The sequence below is a fragment of the Heloderma suspectum genome, chromosome 6 (genome assembly GCF_057233095.1).
Source record: "Heloderma suspectum isolate Gila_16-S chromosome 6, 16-S_ref, whole genome shotgun sequence".
Classification (NCBI taxonomy): domain Eukaryota; kingdom Metazoa; phylum Chordata; class Lepidosauria; order Squamata; family Helodermatidae; genus Heloderma; species Heloderma suspectum.
The window spans coordinates 83,525,931-83,553,824 of record NC_139463.1 but is presented as its reverse complement, the minus strand read 5'-3'; the positions used below and the strand labels follow the sequence as shown (position 1 = coordinate 83,553,824).

General features: G+C 45.5%; 2 protein-coding genes and 1 long non-coding RNA gene across 3 annotated transcripts in view; all 3 read left to right on the top strand.

The window, feature by feature from the left end:
* The first annotated feature begins 358 nt into the window (after positions 1-358).
* On the top strand, positions 359-5,180 carry LOC146341570 (olfactory receptor 14A16-like). Its single transcript, XM_084807544.1, has 2 exons — positions 359-630; positions 4,183-5,180. Exon 2 carries the CDS (start codon positions 4,188-4,190, stop codon positions 5,178-5,180), a length of 993 nt encoding a protein of 330 aa, XP_084663670.1. The 5' UTR covers positions 359-630; positions 4,183-4,187.
* A 7,616-nt stretch (positions 5,181-12,796) lies between these two features.
* Positions 12,797-15,486, top strand: LOC146341569 (olfactory receptor 14A16-like). Its single transcript, XM_084808376.1, has one exon. The coding sequence runs from the start codon at positions 12,797-12,799 to the stop codon at positions 13,796-13,798; it is 1,002 nt and encodes a 333-aa protein (XP_084664502.1). The 3' UTR covers positions 13,799-15,486.
* Positions 15,487-16,952: 1,466 nt separating this feature from the next.
* Positions 16,953-27,894, top strand: part of LOC146341567 (uncharacterized) — a 37,942-nt gene continuing 27,000 nt past the window's right edge. Inside the window, exon 1 of the long non-coding RNA XR_014784122.1 lies at positions 16,953-17,090. This is a non-coding gene — a long non-coding RNA (uncharacterized LOC146341567). The remainder of the gene's footprint in view (positions 17,091-27,894) is intronic.

The following is a 27,894-nucleotide window of genomic DNA, read 5'->3' as shown; positions in this document are numbered from 1 at the left end:
ATTTGTGCAAAAAGGGAAATCATACCACCTATGGATTCTCCAAAAGCTTGGGCTCAGTGTCAGCAATGTAAAGAATGTTGTTGTTTTTGTTGTTGTTTTAACCTGAATGCCAACATTACTCCCTGAAGAGGCAACACTATATTTCCTAATTTCACCCAAGGTGGGGTTCAAGATGACATTACACTTTCCCTTTCATGAAAACCTCTGGAGAAATTCAAGAATTGTAAAAGTGGTCCAGTAAGACCAGCAAAATATAAGAATAAGAATAAGATTATCAGGTGTGTACACATTCCTTGCCCTGGTATTTTCATTAACAGATTTTACTAATATAGCCAAAGGAGACTCCATGTGCAAAATGTGAATGAAATGGCAGCAGTTGGACTCCTGTGGGAGCAAATCTCTAGGAACAGAAAAAGGGATATTAATAAATATCCTCCCTGCATTGACAAATCTTATTACAATTGTAGATCTGTTCCCTGCATTGACAGATCTTATTACTATTATAGATCCCAGAGTATGAGAACTTCTTGTAAAACGGCATTTTATACAGCAGGACAGATAAAAAGTCATCTAACATCACTGAGGGAGAAAGTGCATCTGAAGCTGAGAGAAATCTGTGAAGCAAAACTAGTAAGCTACCTTTTCTTTCTTGTCATTTGATTTCAGGAGTTTCTGAGTTGTTCTCACAATGAAAACTAGGAATACCTCCCTCTCTGTCATATCTTCTGTTCCAAATATAGTCACTCTTCCCTGCAGTTTTATTTACCGTGATGAACTTGGCATAAATCGGTGTACTTCATTTTTAGGTGAGTTATTTATTTGGATGGTGGGGTATTTACTGCATTTCACACAAACATGTGAATAGCGAGGCAGATGAAAGCAACCTTTTGTATAATTTTCCTACACAGATCTGCAATCAGCATCAAGACTTTCCACTGAAATGTCATTTAAGCCGCAGCCTATTCCCATTTACCCAGGAGTAAGTCCCATTGAACTCAATGAGGGATACATCTGGGAGGACATGTACAGGATTGCACCATTAAGTGAAGTTAATGTAGTTTCTTTCTCATGAACAGCATCTGAGGAATTTTAAACAAAGCCAAACATGTTTTGATCAGAGATTTATCAGTAGGAGGAGATACACACATTGCTAGTCTATAGTTTTTCTATAGCAATGAAGCTGGCATAAATCAAAGAACTTCACTTTATGTGAGTTGATGTTTTCTAAATGCTGAAATATTTTCTGAAATTTTCACACAAAGTTGAAATTGTAACATGGAGGAATGCAATCTGTTGAGTAACCTCCAACAGAGAGCCCCCAGCATCATCCAGTGCTGCGACTGAAATTTTATTGTGAATTGGGTGTTGTTCTGGAGATTCCTCCTCAGGTAAAACATTTGAAGAATTCTGAGGGGAGTAATTTGAAGGGAAGCCTGAAGAGGTCTGATGAGATTATTCAGTTTCATGGGTGCAGGTGGGATGAGTGATTTGCACAGCCATACCAAGTCTTCCCTGAAATAATGGACAGATGTAATTGTTATTCCTTTCACATAATATCACATTACAGAGTAACTTACTGTATCCCCTGCCTGAGCCTAAAATGTGTAAAAATCCTTCTTTTCTTTTTGAACCAGGATGGCTCGCAATATTCCCTCATGTAGAATTTGATGTTTTGTACTTCTTTCTCAGTTATTTATTTTGTGGGTCAGCCACAAGCACTTGATTTACCATGTTCACTTTCCCCTTTTCTCAGTCTTTACTCTCCTTTGGCTTTTCATTTATATCATTCCCTTGCCACCTGCGTCCAGTCTTTTTCCTGTCATTTTAACGTTTCTCTCTTGTGCAATTATAACATACTCCTCTCACCATGAAACTAGGTCGAAAAACTCATTGACTAGTTTTCCAACAAAGCAGTTAGGGACATTTTGCCAAGCCCCTGTACTTGCACAGAAATCCAGAGAAACAAAGTGGTCATCACATGCAACTCACCACCTGGTGGAATGTGAAAAATGACAACATTCATATGGTTACATGTACAAATCAATATAAATGGGTATGTGGGGTGGGGGTGTGGGGTGGAATGCACACTTTAAAACCATGAGAGCAGAGGCATCTTTCCACCTTTTTCTTTTTTCTATGTGAAATGCTGTATGTTATCTTTGCAAAAATGGCTGGGGGGGGGGAATGACTCCTCCTGTTGCCCTACTGGAGGAATCCCTCCCCCATACTCCTGGAAGTTCACAGACTCACAACGTAGCATCTTTCCACATTCACATTGTTGGAAGAAAATGGACAAGCAGTGTGTAGAAACCCCATGCCACTTGTTATAATTTTGAGGGGCACTTAAAAAGAGGTTCTCGTGATCCCTTCCAATAAATGTGCAGAGGGGTTCTCAGGCTAGCCCTGCCCTTCAGCAGAAATGCAGGCTGCCCCTTCTCTGCTGATGAACATTCATTGGACGGTGGAGAGGAAGAGTTTGCCATGCATACTGATGCACATGCTGTGAGCTCATACAGTCAGGCAGGGATGCTGCCCCATGAATATCCCCATGGAATGTAGGAGCTCAGAGAATTCTTTCCAACAAATGCCCAGTGCTTGTTTGTCAGGGGAGGAGGAGGCATATAGTTTTGATGGTGGAATGGGGCTAGCCCACAGAGTCCAGACAATTCCTTAATGTGTTCGCTGAATACATGTAGGGATTCAGGTACACCCTCTGAAAGAAAAGGAGAAGGGGGGAGGATGTCTCTGTTATTGTCAGTTGGAAATATGTGCCTTCCCCTGAAATGAAATAAATGTTTGCTGGCCCCTGCACTATGAAGCTATTTTCTCCCAACTACTTCTCCCGCCCAACCCAGGCCCTTTCAAATGATAAATTTCAAATGTTAAATCAATACAGAATATATTATCAAAAAAGAAAAGATAACTTTCTCATAAATATTGAGGATCAGATCTACTACCTTTACTATAGGGATGTACGAAAGTTCCGCCACGGATATCAGGGAGGCCGAATGCCAGCGCATTCGGCCCACTGAAATCGGTGGCGGAACGGCCCCTCGCCCCCCCCCAGGATGGGACTTACCTGGGGCGGATCTTCCTGGTGGCGGTGGCTCTGGCGGCAGCTCTGGTGGTGGTGCGGCGGCGGCAGCTACGGTGGCCAGTCTTCCGAAATGGCTGCCGCCACTGCCGTTTCCAAGTTTTAAAAAAAAAAAAGCGTGATAGGCTACGTAAAGATTTACGTAGCCTATCACGGCTAAATTTTAAAAAACACCGTGATAGGCTACGTAAATGTTTATGTAGCCTATCACGGCTGATTAAAAAAACAATAACAACCCGCGCGTACGCAAATGGGGGCGCCCATGGGCACCGCCATTTGCGTTCCTTATTTTGGCACGTCTTAGTCTACGTAAACATTTACATAGACTACGGCGAAAATAAGGGGAACACAAATAGCGTAGCGTTTACTCGCTATTTGCGTTCCCCTTATTTTCGCCGTAGTCTACGTAAGTGGTTACGTAGACTACACGTGCCAAAATAAGGAACGCAAATGGCGGTGCCCATGGGTGCCGCTATTTGCGTACGTGCGGTTTGTTTGTTTGTTTTTCACTCAGCTGTGATAGGCTACATAAATCTTTACGTAGCCTATCACTTTTTTTTTTTTTAATTTGGAAATGGTGGCGGCGGCAGCCGGTTGGAAGACCGGCCGGCGGCCGCCGCCGCAGCCGCACCGCTGCCAAACCACTGCCGGAGCCACTGCCGCCGCCAGGGACATTCGCACAAGGTAAGTCCCGTCCCAGGGGGGCGGGGGGGCACACCGTTTCTCCACCAATTTCGGGGTGACTCCGAGATTCGTGGCGAAATTCTCTGACATCTCTACTAGCCAGCCGACGGCTCCGCAGAATCCCTGCAGAGCGGAGGCGGCTGGCCAGGATTCGGGGGGGGGGAGGGATGGAGCACCTCCCCCCACCAGAATTTCAGGGGGAGGGACAGAGTGCCTCCCCCCCAGCATCTGCATAATCCAGGAACAGGTAATTGACTGTCGTACATCCCTACTTTACTACAACTATACTATTACTAATAATTATAATTATGTCAGCTTAAAATTAAAGGTGTAAGTACTACAGCTCCACTTGTTACAAGGTTAAGCCCTCATTCCAACAACTGTCCTTTTGCTTCCTTCTGTAGGCAGCATGCTTCTTATGGAGCAACAGCTCATGAATGAATCCTCTCTGTCAGAGTTTCTACTTCTGGAATTCTCAACAGTTCGAGAACTACAGATTCTGCACTTCACTGGATTCCTTGCTTTTTACATGGCAGCAGTTGCAGAAAATCTTCTCATCATCTCTGCAGTTGTCTCTGACCACCACCTGCACACCCCCATGTACTTCTTCCTGATGAACCTGGCCATGCTGGATGTGGGCCAAGTTTCAGTCATTTTCCCCCAAACCATGGCCAATTCTCTTTTAAATACCAGACACATTTCTTATTCTGGATGTGTTGCCCAAGTCCTTCTGTTTGTCTTCTTTATGGCATGCGATTTCTCTCTTCTCACAGTCATGGCATATGATCGCTATGTTGCCATTTGCAAGCCATTGCAATATGAGATGCTGATGAATAAACCAGCCTGCATTCAAATGGTTTCTACTGTATGGTTCAGCAGCTTTTTCTATGGAGTGTTACACACTGGAGGCACCTTTGCAGCCCCCTTTTGTTCCAATACTGTGAATCAGTTTTTCTGTGAAATCCCACAGTTACTTAAGCTTGCCTGCTCTGACTTGTACCTATTTGAAATTGGAATTGTTTTCTTAGGTTGCATCATTGGGTCAGGATGCTTTATTTTCATTGTTGTGAGTTACGTGCACATCTTCATGGCAGTACTGAGAATCCCCTCTGTGCAGGGAAGGCAAAAAGCTTTCTCAACTTGCCTTCCCCACCTTATCATTTTCTCTATATTTGTGTTCACTGGATATTTTGCTTACCTCAAGCCTACCTCTAATACCACCTCACATCTGGATTTGGCATTTACTATGATATACTCCATGGTCCCTCCTTTGATGAATCCTGTAATCTACAGCATGAGAAACAAGGAGATAAAACATGCTGTGTCAAAGCTATTGGGTTTGAGGCACTGTTCTAGGAGTACCTTATCCAGTCTTTGTTCTGCAATGGTGAATTCAGTATAATTATAATCAGGGTGTCATTCTATGGGCCATGGTAGGGTGCTTCAGAAGCCATAGAATGTTTTGGATCACCATTTTCAAGGTCAGAGCAAGAGAGGACCTCTGTGCCTCCCCTGCTCCCAGCATTTATGCTGCTCTACGGAGGTCCTGGTTCAGATTGCGTTTCAGCTATATTCACTTTTCCAGGGAGAGGGGGCTTCTGTGTGGCAGCCCAAGTGCTCTGTAACTTTCTCCCAAGACAGATTTATTCAACCTCCTCCCTGTTGTCTTTTTGGAAATAGCTAGACTGACCTTTTTTTCAGAGGACCTCTGAATTTTTCATGCTGCTTGTCTTTGTTTTGTTTGTTGAGCTACTTCAGTTGTTGCCTTCTGAAATTGTATTATATTACCAGTTCATCCCTATCTACATGTTGATTGACACTCTCAAAGAACCCTAAAACCGTATTGAGACAGGACTTACATTTTCAGAAGCCCTGCTGATTCTTTTTCAGCAGTGGTTGTCCTTCAATATGCTTACTAATTTTATCTTTAATACTACTTTCAACCAGTTCACCTGGAATATTACGCTAACTGGCTTAACACATGGGTTATGAGTTTTCTTTTTTGAGATACTGATGGATGTGGGAGAACGTACAATTTAGCTGTTGTGCAGGCATTAAGGCCTAGAAGGGGAGGCCAAGCACTGGATGGGGAGTCCCTGTAGGCTCTATCCTGTCTGCTGGCTGCCGGTTCCTCACCCATGTTCTATATGGAAGAATTTAGTGAAGTATCTTCAAGTATGCTGACCCCACACACAGGGGGTATGCTTTTGTTTGCAGTTCTTAAACTCTGCCTAAATGCTCCTCTGTGTTAGAAGTGTGTGTGTGTGTGTGTGTGTGTGTGTATATATATATATATATATTCTGGAATAATTAGTCAAAGTATGATAGCAGCAATCAGGAGGGCTGCCCTAATTGTGATCAGCACATTTGAAGCCTCTTTGTTCCTATAAGCTAGTGGAAACAAAGCATGGAATGTGGTCATGGAGCTAAGTTTGAACATCAAGAGTTCACCCTCCACTTCTTTTGCAGTGTGAGACATACAGAAGAGCAGTATTGCTTGGTTCTATAACATGAGAGAATAACTTAAAAAAATATTGGCAGGATTGGATGATATCTGCAGACATAATTGCACCTTCTGAGGGTATCATGCCTGCCACATTTCAGATGAATAGATGCATGGATTTTCATGCAAGAGCAGCAGCCTTTACATTATGAGGGTATCCAAAAAAGGACATATCACCCTATGTTCCTTGTGGACCTTCTTTCTAAAAATGACAGACATTCTAAAGGTGTTGCTATCTAAGAAGCCTGCAGGCTTTCAGAAGGGTATATGCATTTATTCATGTAGAAGAGAGGTTGTTTCAAATTTTGTGGGGAGACGAAGTGATTCACTTTCCCTTTCCTTCCCCAATGATTTTTTCCGCAATTTGTATGAAAGTGGTGTTTGTCACACAGGTTACTCCTGACAAGTCACCTGTCATGTTTCAGAACTATAGGCACAGAGACAAAAGAGTTATGATGACTGAAACTAGGGAGAGACGATTGAGCACAATACTCCCCATATGCCAACCCCCCCAAATACCTCCCCCTGAGTAAAAGGGGTGGGGGAGATGTAGAATAGAGGGTGGGAAGATGGGGAAGACCAATAAAAAAACTCTTCCTGGGTGAGGTGGATGTGGGATATCAATACTATGACAGGCAGAATTGAAGAATCCCATTGAAATGCATTGAGTTGCATTTTATTGGCCGAGGGCTTAGTCCCATGCAATGTCTCATGTGACCACTAGGGACACTGTAGACAAGTTCCATGCATAACCAGCAGGGGGAGCCCACAGGCTTAGGTCTGTGACACAAAATGGCAGCTGGTGCACAAAATGGCCACCATGCTTCAGACTTCCAAATCAGTGTATAGGCCTAATATCTCCATATCTATTCAGAAATAAGCTCTGATGAGTCAGTGGGATTTACACCCAGGTAAGTGTGTATAAGATTGCAGCTTAAATGTGATTGTTTGCTAGCTCCTTTAAAATGCAGAATAATATGAGGCAATAGACTTTGGGGAAATACTGTTCTCCTTTGCAAGCTTGTGAAAACTAGATGATATAATAATAAAAAAAGGTGTTCGTCATACAGCTTTGCATGTGATGTTTAGTTAGGCCCTGCATTGGTAGAACTTAAGAAATAGGAATGTTGTCCAGTACTCAAAGACGTTTTTATTCAGCCTTTGGCATACAAGCTGTTCTGTTGCTGAAGGGGTTTTAATTGGCTGGCTGCTGTTTATTTGTTGCTGTGTTTTTATTGTTTTTAAAGTATTTGTTTTTATGTTCTGTTTTAATTAATATTTTGTTTTTAATCTGTAGTTTATTATCAGCCTATTGAGCACCTGTGATTTCAGGGTGGATCTGTCAATCACTCAACTGTCTGCCCCCATCAATGGTTCAGAGAAATGAAAGCAAAATATACAATTTTTAGAGACATTGTCAAATTCAAAGTTGGAAGTAGTACTATAGAGCTGCAGACATGAATATGTTTTGTCCTGCCATGGTCTCTGGCCAACCTATTCACACATGATCATACCTAGGCAAATCCTATGCAGCACTGGTCCCATCAACAATGTTTTGGAAGTCTTATCATGATTGAAAACCAGTTTAAGGCTTTTTTTCATAGTGAAGCCTCATGACATTGGAAGGATGGCCATCTCACACTCCCACCCATGCCCTCCTCCAAAGGATGGTGGTTGGAGAGCTGCTGGTAAAATTATGATTTGAAGATGGATTTCTCATTTACACAACTCTCCTCCTCCTATCCGTGTTTAAGAGAAATGAAAGCAAAATATGTATTTTTTGGAGATACACATTTGAAGCCTGGACAAAGCCTTGTTCAGGGTCCAGGTTTGGTTCGCTTTGTGGGGATTCACCAGAAATGGTCCAAAGGGACCGAATCTGATGCATACCCTACTATTTACAAAGTATCATGCCCGGCCAATGAATGAAGAAGCAGGGAACAGGAATAAACCACTGGTCCTATTCCCAATATCATGTGTGCTGCTTACTCTGCCCCATCTAAACGACTACGTTTTGGAACTATCTAATACAGTACCCAATACATGTTTTACCTAGATTTATTCTTGAAAGAAATTGGATTTTATTTGTATAATAAGGAATTGAGCCAGTCTTGTACTGAATCTTTATGTCATTAAAAAAAAAAAAAGGTATTTCCTCAATGTTACCACCCCTACAGTGATTGCGTATTCAGGATTCATTAATTCTCTTTTCATTTGGTTTAAGATAGCCTATTTAAAGCAATGCACCCGTTTTGGCATTCCTCAGTAGATATGTTCTGTCCTAATTCTGGAAAAGAGGATGCTCTAGAACAGGTGTGGGCAGAAACGCTTTTGACCCAAAGAAGCCTTACTCTCTCCTGCAAAGGAATCTCTCTTCCCCTCTTTCTCTCTGTGTTGCTGAATAGGAACCCCATTGCCTCTACCTTCGTTGCACCCAAAACTGCACAGAGAAAGGATGGGTACCCCCCTGCTAACTAACCTCTCCTTTACTTACTAACTTTAACTATTACCCCCCACTGCAGTCCTGATCCAGATCACCCCAAAACTGCAATTTAGATTGCCAAATAGTGATCCATTAAAACACTTATGCTAGAATGGAAAAGAAGAAAAGATGTAGCTGCTTGCTCCATCTTTAAAGATGTGTCTGCTTTGACATGTAGAGCTTCTTTACAACCACAGCCAACTGCTACACAACCATGACAACACTGGGGGAAGGCTAGTCAGGAACCCCAGTCCTTTATATCAAACTTTCTCTGTGTAGAAAGGTTTTGTTTTTGTTTTTCTTAACATGCTGGAGTGTTCAGCCATACAGATTCCCACTTGCAATCTGACATTATACTCTCTTATTTAATATTTTTGAAAGAGCCACATGGATCTCTATTCCTCAAGCTGTACATCATGATGGGATTAATTAGTGGTGGCAAAATTGTATATAAAACACCAGCCAACATATCCAGAGTTATATAAAAGATATGGACTATGGTCTTAGTTAAGGGGGGGAAAGGAAAAGGCAGTTGTAAGAAGTAAAGAAAAAGACAATTTAGTATAGAGTGCAGGTGGAGAAGGCTTTACGTCTGCCCTGAGCAGACTCAATCTTGAACATAGAGGAGAATATATACATATAGAAAATCAAGACAAACAAAATGCAGAACAAGCATGAAATAACTGCAATGACAAAGAGAAACTGGATGATTTTCTCCGTATCGGAGCAAGGTATCTATAATAACAAAGGGATATCACAGAAAAAAGATGTTCATCAACATGGGGTGAGCACTGTGGAGCTCGGAAGGCCCTCTCCCTGGTTTGCTGGGATGCTCCAGGCAATGAAACAGGTCAGGAGATGGATGGAGTGTAAGTGGCATAGGAATTGTCATGAAGGAGACTGAGCATGTGCAGAAGCACATAATCACACCTACTATGTGGTGGTAAAGGCAACAAAGAAAGCTCACTCTGCTGCCTCCATAAAGGCAGACATATACCAGTTTTTTGGCTGTGTATCAGAGCAAGGTATATTTAATAACTGAGGGATATTGAACTGAGGATGTGGAACACCACTGGGCATCTAGTAGAATGAACAGGATCACACTTGCCCATCTCCTAGTCATTCACTAAGATAAACAAGGGAGTTTCTGCCTGAAAATTGGGCTGGGATATAAACAGGGACATCCAGCCCCATATGTACTCCCACTGATCTAATGTCACCTATGATCCGATGCTCAGGAATTACTGGAGCAGTTTGAGAATGCTATATCCCCCCTGCCCCCAGAAATAAGGGGATACCATGCCCTGAGAAGTAGCCCAGACAGCTACAGTTTCCATCAATATTGAACACCAGTAAGTCATGTACTAACCAAGGTAATGTCTTTCTAAAATCTTGGCTGGGGGATGCAGTCAGGGAGTGTGTATATTTTCCCTTTCCGTGTTCCATCCTTCTGTGTATTTGTGCAAAAAGGGAAAACGTACCATGAATGGATTCTCCAAAAGCTTAGGCTCAATGTCATTAATGTAAAGAATGTTGTTGTTTTTGTTGTTGTTTTAACCTGAATGCCAACATTACTCCATGAAGAGACAACACTGTATTTCCTAATTTCACCTAAAGTGGGATTCGAGATGACATTGCAGTTTCCCATTCATACAAATCTCTGGAGAAATTCAAGAATTGTAAAAGTGGTTCAGTAAGACCAGCAAAACAACAACAACAACAACAACAACAACAAAGTGTATACACATTCCTTGCCCTGGTATTTTCATTAACGTATTTATTAATATAGCCAAAGGAGACTCCTTGTGCAAAATGTGGATGAAATGGGAGTAGTTAGATTCCTGTGGGAGCAAATCTCTAGGAACAGAAAAGGGATATTAATAAATATCCTCCCTGCATTGATGAATCTTATTACCATCGTAGATCTCAGAGTATGAGGACTTTTATAAAATTGCATTTTATACAGCAGGACAGATAAAAAGTCATCTAACATCACTGGGGGAGAAACTACATTTGAAGTTGAGAGAAATCTGTGAAGCAAAACTAGTAAGCTACCTTTTCTTTCTTGTTATTTCAGGAGTTTCTGAGTTGTTCTCACAATGAAAACTAGGAATACCTCCCTCCCTCCCTGTAATATTTTATATTCCACATATAGTCACTCTTTCCTGAAGTTTTATTTATGTTGATGAACTTGGCATAAATCAGAGTATACATTTTTTAGTTGAGTTGTTTATATGGATGGTGGGGTATTTATTTGCACACAAACATGTGAATAGCGAGACAGATGAAAGCAACCTTCTGTATAATGTCCTACACAGATCTTCAATCAGCATACAGACTCGCTACTGAAATGTAATTTAGGCTGCCACCCCTATACCTGTTTACCAAGGAGTAAGTCCCATTGAACTCAGTGAGGGATACATCTGAGAGGATATGTTCAGGATTGCACTGTTAAGTGAAGTTATAGTAGTCTCCTTCTCATGAGCAGCATCTGAGGCATTTTAAACAAAGCCAAACATGTTTTGATCAGAGATTTTCCAGGAGGAGGAGATACACAAATTGCTAGTCAATATTTTCTCTATATTGATGAACCTGGCATAAATAAAAGAACTTCACTTCCTCTCTCAGTTATTTCTTTTGTGAGTCAGTCACAAGCAATTGTTTTATCCTGTTTGCTTTTCCATTTTCTCATTCTTTACTCTCCTTTGGCTTTTTCATTTATATCATTCCCTTGCCACCTGTGTCCAGTCTTTTCCCTATCATTCTAATGTTTCTCTCTTGTGCAATTACAACGTACTCCTCTGACCATGCAGCTAGGTTGAAAAACTAGTTGTCTGAAATTTCCAACAAGGCACTTAGGAATGTTTTACCAAGCCCCTGTACTTGTGCAGAAATCTAGAGAAACAAAGCAACTTATAACATGCAACCCACCACTCGGCTGAATGTGAAAAATGACACATTCCATACAGTTATATGCAAAAATCAATATAAATTGGGGGGGGGGAGGGTGCACACTTCAAAATCATGGGAGCAGAGGCATCTTTCCACCTTTTTATTTTTCTATGTGGAATACTGTATGTCACCATGGCAAAAATGGCTGGGGGGGGGAAATGACTCCTCCTGTTGCCCTACTGGAGGAATTCCCCCCCCCCAATACTCCTGGAAGTTCACAGATTCACAACATAGCATCTTTCCACATTCACATTGTTGGAAGAAAATGGACGATCAGTGTGTAGAAGCCCCCTGCCACTTGTTATAATTTCGAGGGGCACTTAAAAAGAGGTTCTCGTGATCCCTTCCAATAAATGTGCAGAGGGGTTCTCAGGCTACCCCTGCCCTTCAGCAGAAATGAAGGTGTCTCCCCCCCCCCATGAACATTAATTGGACAATGGAGAGAAAGAGTTTGCCATGCATACTGATGCACATACCGTGAGCTCACACAGTGAGGCAGGGGTGCTGCCCAAATGAATTTCCCTCATGGAAAGTAGGAGCTCAAAGAACTCTTCCTAACAGATCCCCCTTGCTTGTCCATCAGTGGAGAGGAGAGGAGGCATATAGCTTTGATGGTGGGATGGGTTAGCCCACAGACTCCAGACAATTCCTTAATGTGTTTACTGAATGCATGTAGGGATTCATGCCCTCTGAAAGAAAAGGAGAATGGGGGAGGGGGTGTCTCTGCTATTCTGAATTGGAAAGGTGTGCCTTCCTCTGAAATGCAAATCAATTTTTGCTCCCCCCCTAAGTATGTAGGTATAGTCTCCCAACTTTTTCTCCCCCACCCCCAGACCCTTTCAACTGATAAATTACAAATGATGAATCAATATAGAAGATATTGTCAAAAAAGAGAAAAGAAAAGACAACTTTCTCACAAATACTGAGGATCAGATCTACTACCTTTACTGCAACTATACTATTACTAATAATTATAATTACGTCAGCTTAAAATTAAAAGGTGTAAGTACTACAGCTCCATTTGTTACAATGTTAAGCCCTCATTCCAACAACTGTCCTTTTGCTTCCTTCTACAGGCAGCATGCTTCTTAAGGAGCAACAGCTCATGAATGAATCCTCTCTGTCAGAATTTCTACTTCTGGAATTCTCAACAGTTCGAGAACTACAGATTCTGCACTTCACTGGATTCCTTGCTTTTTACGTGGCAGCAGTTGCAGGAAACCTTCTCATCATCTCTGCAGTTGTCTCTGACCACCATTTACACACCCCCATGTACTTCTTTCTGATGAACCTGGCCATACTGGATGTGGGCCAAGTTTCAGTCATTTTACCCAAATCTATGTCCAATTTTCTCTTAAACACCAGACACATTTCTTATTCTGGATGTGTTGCCCAAGTCCTTCTGTTTGTCTTCTTTGTGACATCTGATTTCTCTCTTCTGACAGTCATGGCGTACGATCGCTATGTTGCCATTTGCAAGCCATTACAATATGAGATGTTGATGAATAAACCAGCCTGCATTCAAATGGTTTCTACTGTATGGGTCAGCAGCTTTTTCTGTGGAGTGTTACACACTGGAGGCACCTTTGCACCCCCCTTTTGTTCCAATGTCGTGAATCAGTTTTTCTGTGAAATCCCACAGTTACTTAAGCTGGCCTGCTTAAGTAACTTGTACCTATTTGAAATTGGAGTTATTTTCTTAGCCTGCATCATTGCATTAGGCTGTTTTATTTTCATTGTTGTGAGTTACGTGCACATCTTCATGGCAGTACTGAGAATCCCCTCTGTGCAGGGAAGACAAAAAGCTTTCTCAACTTGCCTTCCCCACCTTATCATTTTCTGTATATTTGTATTGGCTGGATATTTTGCTTACGTCAAGCCCACCTCTAATACCGCCTCACATCTGGATTTGGTATTTACTATGCTATACTCCATGGTCCCTCCTTTGATGAGTCCTGTAATCTACAGCATGAGAAACAAGGAGATAAAACATGCTGTGTCAAAGCTATTGGGTTTGAGGCTCTGTTCTAGGAGTACCTTATACAGTCTTTGTCCTGCAATGGTGAATTCAAATTCAGTATAATTACAATCAGGGTGTCATTCTGTGGACCATAATAAGGTGTTTCAGAGGCCACAGAATATTTTGGATCACCATTTTCAAGGACAGAGCAAGAGAGGGTCTCTGTGCCTCCCCTGCTCCCAGAATTTATGCTGCTCTATGGAGGTCCTGGTTCAGATTGCATTTCAGCTACATTCACTTTTCCAGGGAGAGGGGGCTTCTCCGTGGCAGCCCCAGTGCCCTGTAACTTTCTCCCATGACAGATTTATTCAGCCTCCTCCCTGTTGTCTTTTTTGGAAATAGCTAAAGACTGTTCTTTTTTTTTTTTTTCCAGAAGACCTCTGAGTTTTTTTTTATGCTGCTTGTCTTTGTTTTGTTTGTTGAGCTAGTTCAGCTGTTGCCTTTTGAATGTGTATTATATTATCAGATCATCCCTATCTACATGTTTATCCCTTTTTTAAAAAATGGTGTTACATTGACCATCTTCCAATCCTCTGGTAGAGAGGCTGATCTTAGGGACATGTTGTATATTTTTTATATATATATTTTTGTATATTTTTCCCAAAGGTATATCCAGAAGTTATGCAATTTTCTCTTTTTTACTATAGTGTAAACAAAGATGGCTCAATGCAGTTCAGACTCCTAATGTTGTGATTAGTGGCTTTAAACCTCTTGTTGTCTTGCGAATCTGGATTGGAGGCACTGTGCTTGCCATTTAAATTGCCAAATAGTGATTGATGTTCTTTAATGTCTCACTATTTGGCAATCTAAACTGCAGGCACAGGGAGACCATTCTAGATGGCAATCAAAGTGTGTGTGTGTGTGTGGGGGGGGGATGTTAAACACTCCCTTACACCCCATGCTAGGTTCCCAGTTTAGATCATTCCCAGAAATTACGGTAGAGTAAAAATGAATATCATAGCTGCTTGCTATATCTTTAACCTACTGTATGTGTTTTGGTTTCAGTGGTGTAGTGGGAGGGAGGGATACTTTTACAGATGTATTGTTGTACATGTGTTGGTTCCATGGCACCCTGTGTGTCCACCCAGAGAGCTGCATTGGGGAGCTGCCTCCTGCATAATTCTACAGGTCTGAAATGTATGCCTGAATACTGGCACTCTTTGGACATGATGAATCCCATGTACCTTTCCCCCACAAGGAGCATGGCTGAGGTTATTAAAATGTTTGTTGTTGTTTTCTAATTTAGTGTTATCCATTTAAAAGAGTAACATAAGCCAAGCAAAGAAAGACCAGATGCTGAGATCCTTGCAGTCAGCATGCTGTCAGTAACAAGACAAGAATGACAGGGGAGCCAAGGGAAGAGGGGGAGAGACATAGAAAGAGGGGGGGTATAACTTGGTATGGATATGTGCTGGTTTTGTTACAAATGCTTAGGCTGCAATGCTACACGTACTTGTCAGAGATCTGCCAGGCTTCTTTGTGGAAAAACCTCACTTCATTTCCTGCCCTGTTTTCCTGCTGTTTATTATTTATTTATTTAAAATATTTCTTGGCCACCTTTCAGAGCAGAAGCCCTCCCTTCTGAAACTTTGCAGGCTTCTTACATAGGGACACCTTTAGAATCTCTTTCATTTTTAGAAATATGGTCCACAAGGAACATAGGATGATCACCCACCTCTGGTTATGTACCTGCAAGTCCCACATGGAAAAGGACCTATTGTGATCTGAGTACTGTTAATAAAGTTATTTTTAAAGTTCCTCTTATATTGCTGCTGTTGTAAGCCAGCCAGCCACTTACCTTTCCACGGATTATGTTGATGGTGGGGGGGAGGCATTCCGTCCCTCCCCCCGGAATCCTGGCTGGGGGGGAGGCTCTCCGTTCCTCCCCCCAGAATCCTGGCTGGCCAGCTGTGCTCTGCAGTGATTCTGCGGAGACGCTGGCCAGCTCCGCCAGTAGCCGGACATCTGGCCACTGGCTAGCAGGGACGCAAATGGCGGCGGCCGTAGCTGCCGCCGTTTGCGTCCCTGCAGTCAGCCGTGATAGGCTACGTAAATGTTTACGTAGCCTATCACAACTGATTAAAAACAAAACAAAACATGCGTACACAAATGGCGGCGGCCATGGCCGCCGCCATTTGAGTTCTTTATTTTGGCACGTCTTAGTCTACGTAAACATTTACGTAGACTAAGACGGCGAAAATAAGGGGAACGCAAATAGCACAGTGTCTACGCTATTTGCGTTCCCCTTATTTTTGCCATCTTAGTCTATGTAAATGTTTACGTAGACTAAGACGTGCCAAAATAAGGAGCGCAAATGGTGGCGGCCATGGCTGCCGCCATTTGCATACGCGTGGTTTTTTGTTTTTTTTTTAAGTCAGCTGTGATAGGCTATGTAAAGATTTATGTAGCCTATCACGGTGTTTTTTTTAAAATCTAGCCGTGATAGGCTACGTAAATCTTTACGTAGCCTATCACTTTTTTTGTTTTATTTTTTGTTTTTAACCTGGAGATGGCGACGGTGGCAGCCGGTCGGAAGACTGGCAGCTGCCGCTGAACCGCTGCCGCAGCCGCCGCTGCCAGGAAGATCCACCCCAGGTAAGTCTCGTCCCGGGGGGGCGGGGGGGCAGACCGTTCCACCACTGATTTCGGGGGGCCGAATGCGCTGGCATTCGGCCTCCCCGAGATCCGTGGCAGAATTCTCTGACATCCCTATATCAAATTCTGTGGGGAGAGCAAATGATTCACTTTCCCTTTCCTTCCCCAGTGATTTTTGGCTGTTTTGCAATTTGTATGAAAGTGGTGTCTGTCATAAAAGTGACTCCTGATAAGTCACCTGTAATGTTTCTGAACTATAGGCACAGAGACTAAAGAGTTATAATGACTGAAACTGTGAAGGGAAGTGGGAGAGGATTGAGCTCAACATTCCCTGTACACCAGCCCCCCATAAACACCTCCCCCTGAGAAAAAGAGAGGGGGGAGATCTAGAAAAAGGGTTGGGAAGATGGGGCGGACCAATAAAAAACTCTTCCTGGCTTAAGAGGGGTGGGGTGGATGTGGGGTATAAACAGTATGACAGGCAGTGTTGAAGAATCCCATTGAAATGCACTGAGTTGCATTTAATTGGCTGATGGCTTAGTCCCATGCAATGTCCCACATGACCACTAGGGGCACTGCAGGCAAGTTCCATGCATCAGCAGCTGTGGGAGCCCACAGGCTTAGGGCTGTGACAGAAAATGGTGGATGGTGCACAAAATGGCCACCATGCTTTGGGCTTCTGAGTCGGTGGTGCACAGGCCTAATATCTATATATCTATTCAGAAGTGAGCCCTGATGCATCAGTAGGATTTACTCCCAGGTAAGTGTGTATAAGATTGCAGCTTAAATGCCATTGTTTGCTAGCTCCTTTAAAATGCAGAATAATATGAGGCAATAGTGTTTTGGACAGATACTGTTCCCCTTTGCAAGCTTGTAAAAAACAAATGACATGATAAAAAAATGGGTGTTCATCCTACACCTTTGCATGTGATGTTTAGTTTTAGTTAGGGCCCGCATTTATAGAAGTTGAGAAATAGGAATGTTGTCCAGCACCCAAAGATATTTTTATTCAGGTTGTGGCATATAAGCTGGTCTCTTGCTGATAGGGGTGTCAGAGAATTCCGCCACGGATCTCAGTGAGGCCGAATGCCAGTGCATTCGGCCCCCCGAAATCCATGACAGAACAAAGCCCCCCCCGCCCCCCACTCCGCAAAAGGCATGCAAAAGGGGACACTTAGCCAGTGCCGTTCGCGCTGCTCTGCGAATGGCGTCCGTGTCCATGGCTGCCATTCCCTTCATCACTATAGCCGTGATAGGCTACATAAATACTTACACAGCCTATCATGGCTAATGCAGGGACACCATTTGCATCCCTGTGGAAGCTGTGATAGGCTGAGTAAGTATTTACGTAGCCTATCAGGGCAAAAAAAAGGGAACACAAATGGCAGTGGCTAGGGCAGCCGCCATTCGCATTCCCTTTTTTTTTTGCCGTGATAGCCTACGTAAATATTTACGTAGGCTATTATGGCAAAAGAGAGGGCTGCAAATGGCGTAGTGGCCGCCATTTGCGTCCCCCCCTTTTTTTGCCTAAATAGGCTACATAAATATTTACGTAGCCTATCACGGCAAAACACAGGGATGCAAATGGTGGTGGCTACGGCAGTCGCCATTTGCATCCCTGCAGGCTGCCCAGCAGTCGGATGTCCACGTGTGGGCGGCCCCAGCTGGTGGCTCCACAGAATCTCCATGGAGCAGAGCCAGCCGGAGAGAATTTTGGAGGGAGGGACGGAGCGCCTCCCCCCACCGCGAATGTCACCTTTCAAAAAGGTAAGTGACTTTCGTACATCCCTACTTGCTAAAGAGGTTTTAATTGGCTGGCTGCTGTTTATTTGTTGCTGTGTTTTTATTGTTTTTAAAGTATTTGTTTTTATGTTCTGTTTTAATTAATATTTTGTTTTTAATCTGTATTTTATTATCAGCCATATTGAGCACTTATGATTTGAAGGTGGATCTGTCAATCACTCAACCCTCCTGCCCCATCATAGTTTAAGAGAAATGAAAGGAAAAGATACTGTTTTTAGAGACAACTTCTAATTGAAAGTTGGAGGTAGTACTATACAGCTGCAGACATGAATATGTGCTGTCCTGCCATGATCCACTGTCTGCAGTGGATTGGGACCACTTACCTCCGCTCCAGCAGGACTGGAGGTGGAACAGCACTCAGCTGCTTCTTGCCAGCCAGAGCCATTCGCCTCCTCCCTATCCCTTCCGAGTGCCATGTCTTTAAAAAAAGAGAAAATGGGGATCGGGAGGATGTCCCATAGACTTATACACAAAATAGAGCCATGAATCTTGTGTCTAAGCCTATGGTCACATAGACTTAGACACAAGATTCATGACTTATCTGCATCTAAGTCTATGGGCACATCCTCCTGATCCCCCCCCTTTTTTTTTTTTAAGATATGGCAATCGGCAGGGACAGGGAGGAGGCGAATGGCTCTGGCTGGCAGGAGGGAAGGTAAGTGGCCCCTAAGCCAGTTGCCTTCCCCCCAGAATCCGAGTGGAGCAGAGCCACTCTGAAGGATTCTGTGAGAGTGGAATGAATGGATCACCTCCCCCGCCCACGGATTCCCCACTGGAACAGACAGTGGGGAATCCATATACCCCTACCATTAAGTGGTATAGAAATAATAAAAATAAATAAATAAATACAATTATCTGTTCTGAATCTTCCACCAATCTGCTTAATGATTTAGCCCCATGTTCTAGTATTACAAGAGAGGATTAAAATAGCTGTTGGTTATGATCACCTTGTCCCTTCCTCAGGAATATTTCTTGGGGTTGTAATCCCCTTGTTACCTCATGCTTCTGAAGTCATGCTGTGTTTTAAAATTGGTCCAGACTCTAAAAAATGTGCTCCTACTAAGGTTGGAAGAGTGAGCATGTGAGTGTCGCCACCTGCATTATTCTTAGTGATGTACGAAATACTCACCTGGCTATGCGCGGGGCATCCGTGGTGGTGGGGAGGCGCTCCGTCCCTCCCCCCAGAATCCTCCCCAGCCGGCTCCGCTCTGTGATGGGTCTGCGGAGCTGCCAGCCGGGACCACCCGCAGCTGGACCTCCTTTCACTGCCAGGCTGCAGCTGCAAATGGCAGCTGCCATAGCGGCCACCATTTGCATCCCTGCGTTAGCTGTGATAAGCTACGTATATATTTACTTAGCCTGTCATGGCAAAGAGTGGAATTCTTTAACATCCCTAGGAAACTTTCTCTCCCTCTCCTGTCGGAGGGTCAAATTCCCTTGGTCAAAAGCTGTCAGAGGCTATATAACAGAGGTGGGTGGGGCCAGAGCCAAAAGTATGTGGGTCCGTAGCTATCCCACCTCTTTCTTACACTCACATACACAAACACTCAGCCCCATCCATCCATCCATCCTATGTCTTCCTTTTTTCTCTTTCCCCTTGGGATTTGTGAACCCACCCCCATCTGGGTTCTCCGGGTGTCCGCCCAGCCCCTGCCCCTGCTTACCAGTCCCCAGACTCACCCCCGCTCACCCCAACAGCCTCATCGAGCTCTGTTGTAGCCATTTTTTGAAAAATAAAATGGCGATCCCAAAAATGTGCATATTTGCATATGCGTGAAAATGCACATTTCTGCAAACTGCACGTTTTCACAAATACGCAAATCTCTTCCTTTCCAAAAATGCACATGTTTGCATCTGCAGATATGTGCATTTTGCAAACACCATTTTATTTTTCAAGAAATGGTGACCGTGAAGCTTGACGAGGCAGCCAGGTTGAGCGCGCAGGCCACTCGCCGAGCATGGGCAGGCGGTGAGTGGGAGCAGGGGCTTGGCGAACAGGGCTCAAGGGTGCAAGCAGGGGGCTTCTGCCGGATCCGTTCTGCCGGATTCCCGGATAGAATCAGGCTCTCGCACCATCCCTACTTTCCCCCATCTCTCTTTCTAACTGTCCCTTTTCTCTCTCCTCTCCTCTTTGTTTCTCCTCTTTGCTCTCTTTCTCTCTTCCCCTTCTCTCTCTCTCTGTCACCTTTGCTCTGCAGTGACGTCCTCATGAAAATTGCCCCACATATATGGAAATTGAAATCTGGGTCAGGCATCCTGAGTTTACTCTAGAATGGGGATGGGAAAACCAGAGATGCTCAAGCTCACTGAAATTCTCCAAACTTCACTTCAAAACTCAGTTGAACTTGCTCCTGTTCTCATTTGCAACCTGTTGTTCAGTTTGTTCGAATGGGAAAAGTTGTGCATTTTTGCAAGCTTACATTTTGTGAATGCAAGTTCGGGAATTTACTAACATTTTTGGATAACGTGCCAATGTTCATGTTCAGGGTTGCAAATGGGGTATTTCCAAGTTATTTGCAAACTGAAACAAAATTCTTATACATCCCTACTCTAGAGTGAAATGAAAAGAAGACATACCTGCTAGATACACTTCTAAAGTAATGGCAGTTTGAGCCCACCATTTCCACAGGCTAGCTTCCCCCCCCCCCCCAATTGTATAATGTGATCATGGGGCAAAGCTAGAAGAGCAGTGGCATATACAGCACTTAATTTTCAGTATGAAACATACAGAATAGCAGTACATCTTGGCTTTATTTCTGGATGAGAGGGAACGCATGAATACACATATACACACCTAAAATGGTAACCATTCTGCTAGCACTCTTGACTGAAAGAGTAACCAGATAGTAACAATTTTACAGTGACTGTGTTTGGACAATCTCAGGGGTAAATGTAACCATTGTGGCATCTCCCCGTGCCCCCATGTTTCCCAGTCATGTGACTGGCATTTGCACAATTACCAAGACATGTGACCAGCATTTAGGGATGTATGAAACTCACTTACCTTTTCGTGGAATTTTTCGCGGTGCGGGGGGAGGCGCTCCATCCCTCCTGCCAGAATCCTCGACGGGGGGGAGGCGATCTGGTCATCCCCCCGGGAATCCTGCCCGGCCGGCTCCACTCCACGGCAGCTCCACGGAGCAGCCAGCCAGGGCCGTCCGCAGCTGGAGTTCCGGCCGCGGATGGGCTGCTGCAGACGCAAATGGCGGCCGCCGTAGTGGCCGCCATTTGCATCTTTCCAGGCTGCCGTGATAGGTTATGTAAGTATTTACGTAGCCTATCATGGCTGGGCCAAAAGAAAAACAAAAAAAACCCACGTACGCAAATAGTGGTGGCTACAGAACATCCGCCCCAGGTAAGCTTTGTCCTGGGGGGAATCTGCAGGGAGGGGGCGGGGGGCAGGCCATTCTGCCACAGATTTTGTGGGGCCGAATGCCAGTGCATTTGGCCTCACTGAAATCTGTGGCGAAATTCTCCGCCATCCCTACCAGCATTTTCATAATTTGGACAACAGTTGCTGTGTTGTCCAAACCCTTTGCATGGTGTGGCAGGGATGGCTTCACACTCACCCTACAACCCACAATGTGCAGCAAGAGTGCAGTCCTAGGGGTGTACAGATTCCCCACCATCTGTTCCAGTGGGAAATTCGTTGGGGGGGGGAGGCAATCCCCCCCCCGGAATCCTCCAGAGTGGTTCCGCTCCACTTGGATTCGGGGGGGGGACTGGCTTGGGGGGTGCTTAACTTCCCTCCTGCCAGCCAGAGCCGTTCGCCACCTCCCTGTCCCTGCCGATTGCCATGTCTTTAAAAAAAAATGGCAATCGGGTAGGGATGTATGAAACACTTACCTGGCTCCATGCCAGGGCATCCATGCTGGGGGGGAGGCGCTCCACCCCTCCCCTCAGAATATTGCATAGCTACCTTTACCATGATAGGCTACATAAATACTTACGTAGCCTATCACAGCAAAGAGCAGGGGCGCAAATGGTGTAGCGGATGCCATTTGCATCCCTGCTCTTTGCCCTGATAGGCTATGTAAATACTTACATAGCCTATCACGGCTGCCTGCAAGGACGCAAGTGGTGGCCACTATGACAGCCACCATTTGTGGCTGTAGCAGCCTGGCAGCGGCCGGCTGGGAGACCAGGCGAAGCCACCGCCGCTGCCGGAGCCACCACCAGAGCCACTGCTGCCGCATCCACCCCAGGTAAGCTCCATCCAGGGGGATTCCGCGGGGTGGTGGGGGACGGGAGGGCATTCCACCACAGATTCCAGGGGGCTGGATTCTAAAGAATTTGGCCTCACTGGAGTCCGTGGCGGAATTCTCTGACATCCCTATGATCGGGAGGATGTGCCAATAGACTTATATCCAAATGGAGTCATGAATCTTGCATATAAGGCTATGTGTCCATAGGCTTATACGCAAGATTCACGGCTCTATTTAACCTATAAGTCTATGGGTACATCCTGCTGATTGCATGTGCCCATAAGCTTATACGCAAAATAGAGCCGTGAATCTTGTGTATGGACAATGGACACATAGACTTATACGCAAGATTCATGACTCTATTTGTATATAAGTCTATGGGCACATCCTCTGGATAGCCTTTTTTTTTTCTTTTTAAAGATGTGGCAATCAGCAGGGACAGGGAGGAGACGAACTGCTCTGGCTGGCAAGAAGCAGCCGAGTGCCGTTCCGCCTCCAGTCCTCCTGGAGCAAAGGTAAGTGGTTCCGATCCACTGTGGTTTCCAAGGAATCCGTCCTCATTTGAATCCACAGCGGATTTCTCCGACATCCCTATGCAGTCCTAAACAAAACTTACAATGTCAGGGGAAAGGCTAGCCTAAAAACTCCCCCCCCCCAGATCTAGTTCAATTAAAAAAAAGAAGTGAGATTTCAGTCATAAAACTTCCCTGTTAGATGTTGATGTGCAGGAATTAGGGGTGTATGAAACACTTACCTTGTTCCGCTGGGGTCATCCGTGGTGGGGGGGATGCGCTCCGTCTCCCCCTGGAATCATCTCTGGCCAGCTCTGCTCCACGGAGACTCCGAGGAGCTACCGGCTGAAGCCGCCAACAGCCGGACCTCTGCTGCTGGGATGCGGCCGCAAATGGCAGCCGCTGTAGTGGCCGCCATTTCTGTCCCTGTGGTAGCCATGATAGGCTACATATATATTTTCATAGCCTATCATGGCAAAAGACAGGAACGCAAATGGCGGCCACTACACCATTTGCGTCCCTGCCTTTCCCCATGATAGGCTACGTAAATATATATGTAGCCTATCACGGCTACCGCAGGGACGCAAGTGGGGGCCGCTACGCCATTTGGGTCCCTGCATTAGCCGTGATAGGCTATGTATACATTTACGTAGCCTATCATGGGAAAAGACAGGGACGCAAATGGTGTCCCTGCGTTAGCCGTGATACACTACGTAGATACTTACGTAACCTATCACGGCTTGGCAGGGATGCAAATGGCCGCCAGCAGAGCCACCGGAGCCACCGCCAGAGCCACCGCCAGAGCCAGGTAGGCTCCGGCCTGGGGGGATTCCGCACGGTGGTGGTGAGGATTGCTCCATTCCGCCACGGACTCCGGGGGGGCAGATTCTAAAGAATCCAGCCTCACTGGAGTCGGTGGCGGAATTCTCCAACATCCCTAACAGGAATGGGTTTAGCCATATGAGAACATGTTTTGATTAGAGAGGCTAGGTTGCATTCTCATGTACACTTCTCTGAGAGTAAGAGTAAGTTGGAATTATTTCTGAGTAAGCATGTTTAGGATTGTGCCATTAGACAATAGATCTCTCAGAAAAAATTTCTGAAGTTCAAGAATCCATTATACGAAATCTCACCCACATGAAAATGTATTTAACATTTTCAGCACAGCTGCTTGGATCTTGTTGTTTCTCAAGCTGTAAATGATGGGATTCATAACAGGTGGCAAAACTGTATACAAAACAGAGGCCAACAAATTCAGAGCAAGAGAAAATAAGGACTTTGATCTTATGTAAGAAAATATGGCAATCGTAAGAAACAAAGAAAACACAGTCAAGTGTGGAGTGCAGGTGGAGAAGGCTTAAAAAAAAAAAGACGTGATAGGCTACATAAAGAATTACGTAGCCTAGGGATGGACGAAAGTCCCTTACCTGTCCTCGAAACTTGCTTCGCGGTGGGGGGAGGCGCTTTGCTTCTCCCCCCGAAGTTCATGCGAGGGGGGGGAGGCGCCCCGCCTTGCCTGGTTGAAATTCAGGCCGGGGGGGAGGCGCCCCATCCCTCACCGGCAAAATTCAGGCCGGGTAGAAGCGTCCCGTCTACCCGGCCGCGAAAAAAAAGTAAAAAAAAAAAAAAAAGCCCCTGTGATAGGCTAAGTAACGATTAACGTAGCCTATCACGGCTAGATTTCCAAAGTCAGCCGTGATAGGCTACGTAAATCGTCACGTAGCCTATCACGGGTAGGGATGGACGAAAGTCACTTACCTGTCCTCAAAGCTTTTCGCGGTGGGGGGGAGGTGCTTCGCTGCTCCCCCCGTGAAGTTCAGGCTGGGGGGGGAGGCTTCCCGCCTCGCCCGGCTGAAATTCAGGCCAGGGACGAGGCGCCTCGCCTCACCTGGCCGCGAAATAAAAAGTTTTTTTTAAAAAAAACCAAACGCCCCTGTGATAGGCTACGTGACGATTAATGTAGCCTATCATGGCTAGATCTGCAAAGTCAGCCATGATAGGCTACGTTAATCATCACGTAGCCTATCACGGGTGACTTTAAAAAAAAAAAAAGCGCGTACGCAAATGGCGGCCCCCATAGGGAGCCGCCATTCGCGTTCCTTATTTGGTCGCTGTAGTCTACGTAAATCTTTACGTAGACTACAGCGACCAAATAAGGAAGGGGAAAGGCGGCTCCCTATGGGGGCCGCCATTATCCGTACGCGCTTTTTTTTTTTAAGTCACCCGTGATAGGCTACGTGACGATTTACGTAGCCTATCACGGCTGACTTTGCAGATCTAGCCGTGATAGGCTACGTTAATCGTCACGTAGCCTATCACGGGGGCGTTTTTTTTTTCTTTTATTGGAATAGCGGCGGCGGCAGCCGGTCGAAAGACCAGCTGCCGCTCCCGCCCCGGATGAAGACCCGACGAACCGCCGGCCGGAATGGGAGTGGATGGGAGAATGGGAGTGGGCGAAACTGAGCTTTGTGGGAAAGCTCAGAGGATGTCCCCAAGCTCAAGTGCTCTTGGTTCTCTCATCACTAGCTTGAAATTACTTATATGCTGGATGTAACTTATTCTACCTTCCATATGGTATAATGTTTTGTTTGTTCATTAAAAACTTCTGTAAACAGCCCAGAAAGCTTTGGCTTTGTGGCAGTGTAGAAATGTAATAACATAAATACATAAAACAACAACAACAACAACACTGGGTAGAGGTTAAAAAAAAAAAAAGGCCTATCCAACTCAAAACATCTAGTTCTGTTGTAAATGTCACCAAATGCCCTTCCCCGCATCCAGCTTTCCTGGCCACGGGTGGGCTGTTGCAGGCACCAGAGGGGTGAGGAGATGTGGTAGGTCACCATTGGTGGACTCCAGTGGTGCCATCTGGGGTGGGAGGAGACCATAAGTCACTTTCAGATCTCTGGTGGCCCTCCCCGATACCTCTTTGAAGCGCAGCTGCATGGAGCACAGCACACGCTCCTGCAGCCGAGAGGGAGGCGGCTTTTTGCTGACGCTGACCATGAAGAGCAACTTTGGCATTGGTGATGGGGAGCAGCTCCTGAGCCCATGGAGAGGTGGTGTTGGCCTGTGTGCCAGCCATTTCAGCGGAGGAGGCATTCGTCCAGCAAGCTGCACCTTTCTGGGCAGCTGGTTTTTGATCTGGATTTTGCCATGGTGGGGACTCCTGGTGTGTTACAGGAGGTGGGGCACCCTCCTACTGTGGCTTTTTGTGTGTGCCAATGTGTGGTATAGGATCTACTGCTGCTGTAGGGGCCATTTTGGCTCTTCCTGCATTCCGGGTTACCCCCACCCCTTGGAAGAGGTGAGTCCCCCCGGAGCCCAGTGTTCTAGGGCCTGGTGGCCCAAAGGATTGGACAGTGGGCTCTGGGGCCTTTTTACCAGGCTGGATGGGTGGAAACCAGTAGCCCAGTAGGGTGGTAGTTTCTTGGGAGCAGACCTCCAGAGTAGGGATGGCGGAGAATTCCGCCATGGATTTCAGTAAGGCCGAATGCACTGGCATTTGGCCCCCCAAAATCTGTGGTGGAATGGCCTGCCCCCCCCCATGGATTCCCCCTGGGATAAAGCTTACCTGGGTCGGATGTTCCGGACGACGACGGCTTTGGCGGCAGCTCTGGCAGCGGCTGCGGTGGCGGCGGCGGCGGCTGGTCTTTCAACCAGCTGCCGTGGCTGCCATTTGCATCCTGGTCTTTGCCATGATAGGCTACATAAGTATTTATGTAGCCTATCACGGCAAGCCAAGAAAAAAGCAAAAACTGGGGTATGCAAATGGCGGCGGCTAGGGTGGGCGCCATTTGCGTTCCCTATTTTTCACCATTTTAGCCTACGTAAATATTTATGTAGGCTATTACGGCAAAAAACAAGGGGAACACAAATAGCGCCCACTATGCTATTTGCGTTCCTTCCCCCCCCCGCCATTTTAGCCTATGTAAATATTTACGTAAGCTATTACGGTGAAAACAAAAGGAACACAAATAGCGCCCACTATGCTATTTGCGTTCCCCTTTTTTTTCCCGCCGTAATAGCCTACGTAAATATTTACATATGCTAAAATGGCTAAAAATTGGGAATGCAAATGGCGGCCACCATAGCTGCCACCATTTGCGTACGCTGTTTTTTTGTTTTTTGCCCAGCCGTGATAGGCTATGTAAATACTTTCACAGCCTATCACGGCAGCCTGGCTGGACACAAATGGCGGCCGCGATGGCGGCCGCCATTTGCATTCGCAGCAGCCTGTCCATGGCTGGAAGTCCAGCTATGGACAGCCCTGGACGGCTGCTCCGTGGAGCCGCTGCGGAGCAAATCCGGCCAGGCAGGATTCCGGGGGGAGGGACGGAGCACCTCCACCCCCACACCGCAAATCAATTCCGTGAAAAGGTAGGTGACTTTCATACATCCCTACACCAGCCAGAATTTCGGGGGGAGGGACAGAGCTCCTCCCCCCCACCGCAAATCAAGTTTTGTGAAAGGTAAGGACTTTCGTACATCCCTAGAATTTAATAGGGATAATGCCAAGTTCCGCACCTAGGAAAAAGAAACCAAATGCACAGTGACAATATGGGGGATACTTTGCTCAACAAGACTACAAGCAAGAGGGATCTTGGAATTGTTCTAGAGCGCAAGGTGAATATGAGCCAACAACGTGATGTGGCTGCAAAATGTCAAATGGTATTTTAGTAGGGATGCTGGAGAAATCCTCCACGGACTCCAATGAGGCCAGATTTGATTGAATCTGCCCCCCCCCCCGAAGTCCACAGAGGATCAGATCTCCTACCTGCACCTCCAGGAGGCATCCTCACCGGCAGGATCCTCCCCGCCAGCCAGCTCTGGAGCACCAGCGATATGGCCGCCACTTGCTCAGCAGGAGGTGTTCTCCTCCATGCTGATCGCCATTAAAAAAAAAAAGGCAATCAGCAGGATGTGCCCTATAGACTTATATGCAAGATTCACAGCTCTGTTTGCATATAAGTCTATGGGCACATCCTGCCAATCGCCTTTTTTTAAAAAAGGCGATCGGTGTGGAGGAGAATGGCTCCAGCTG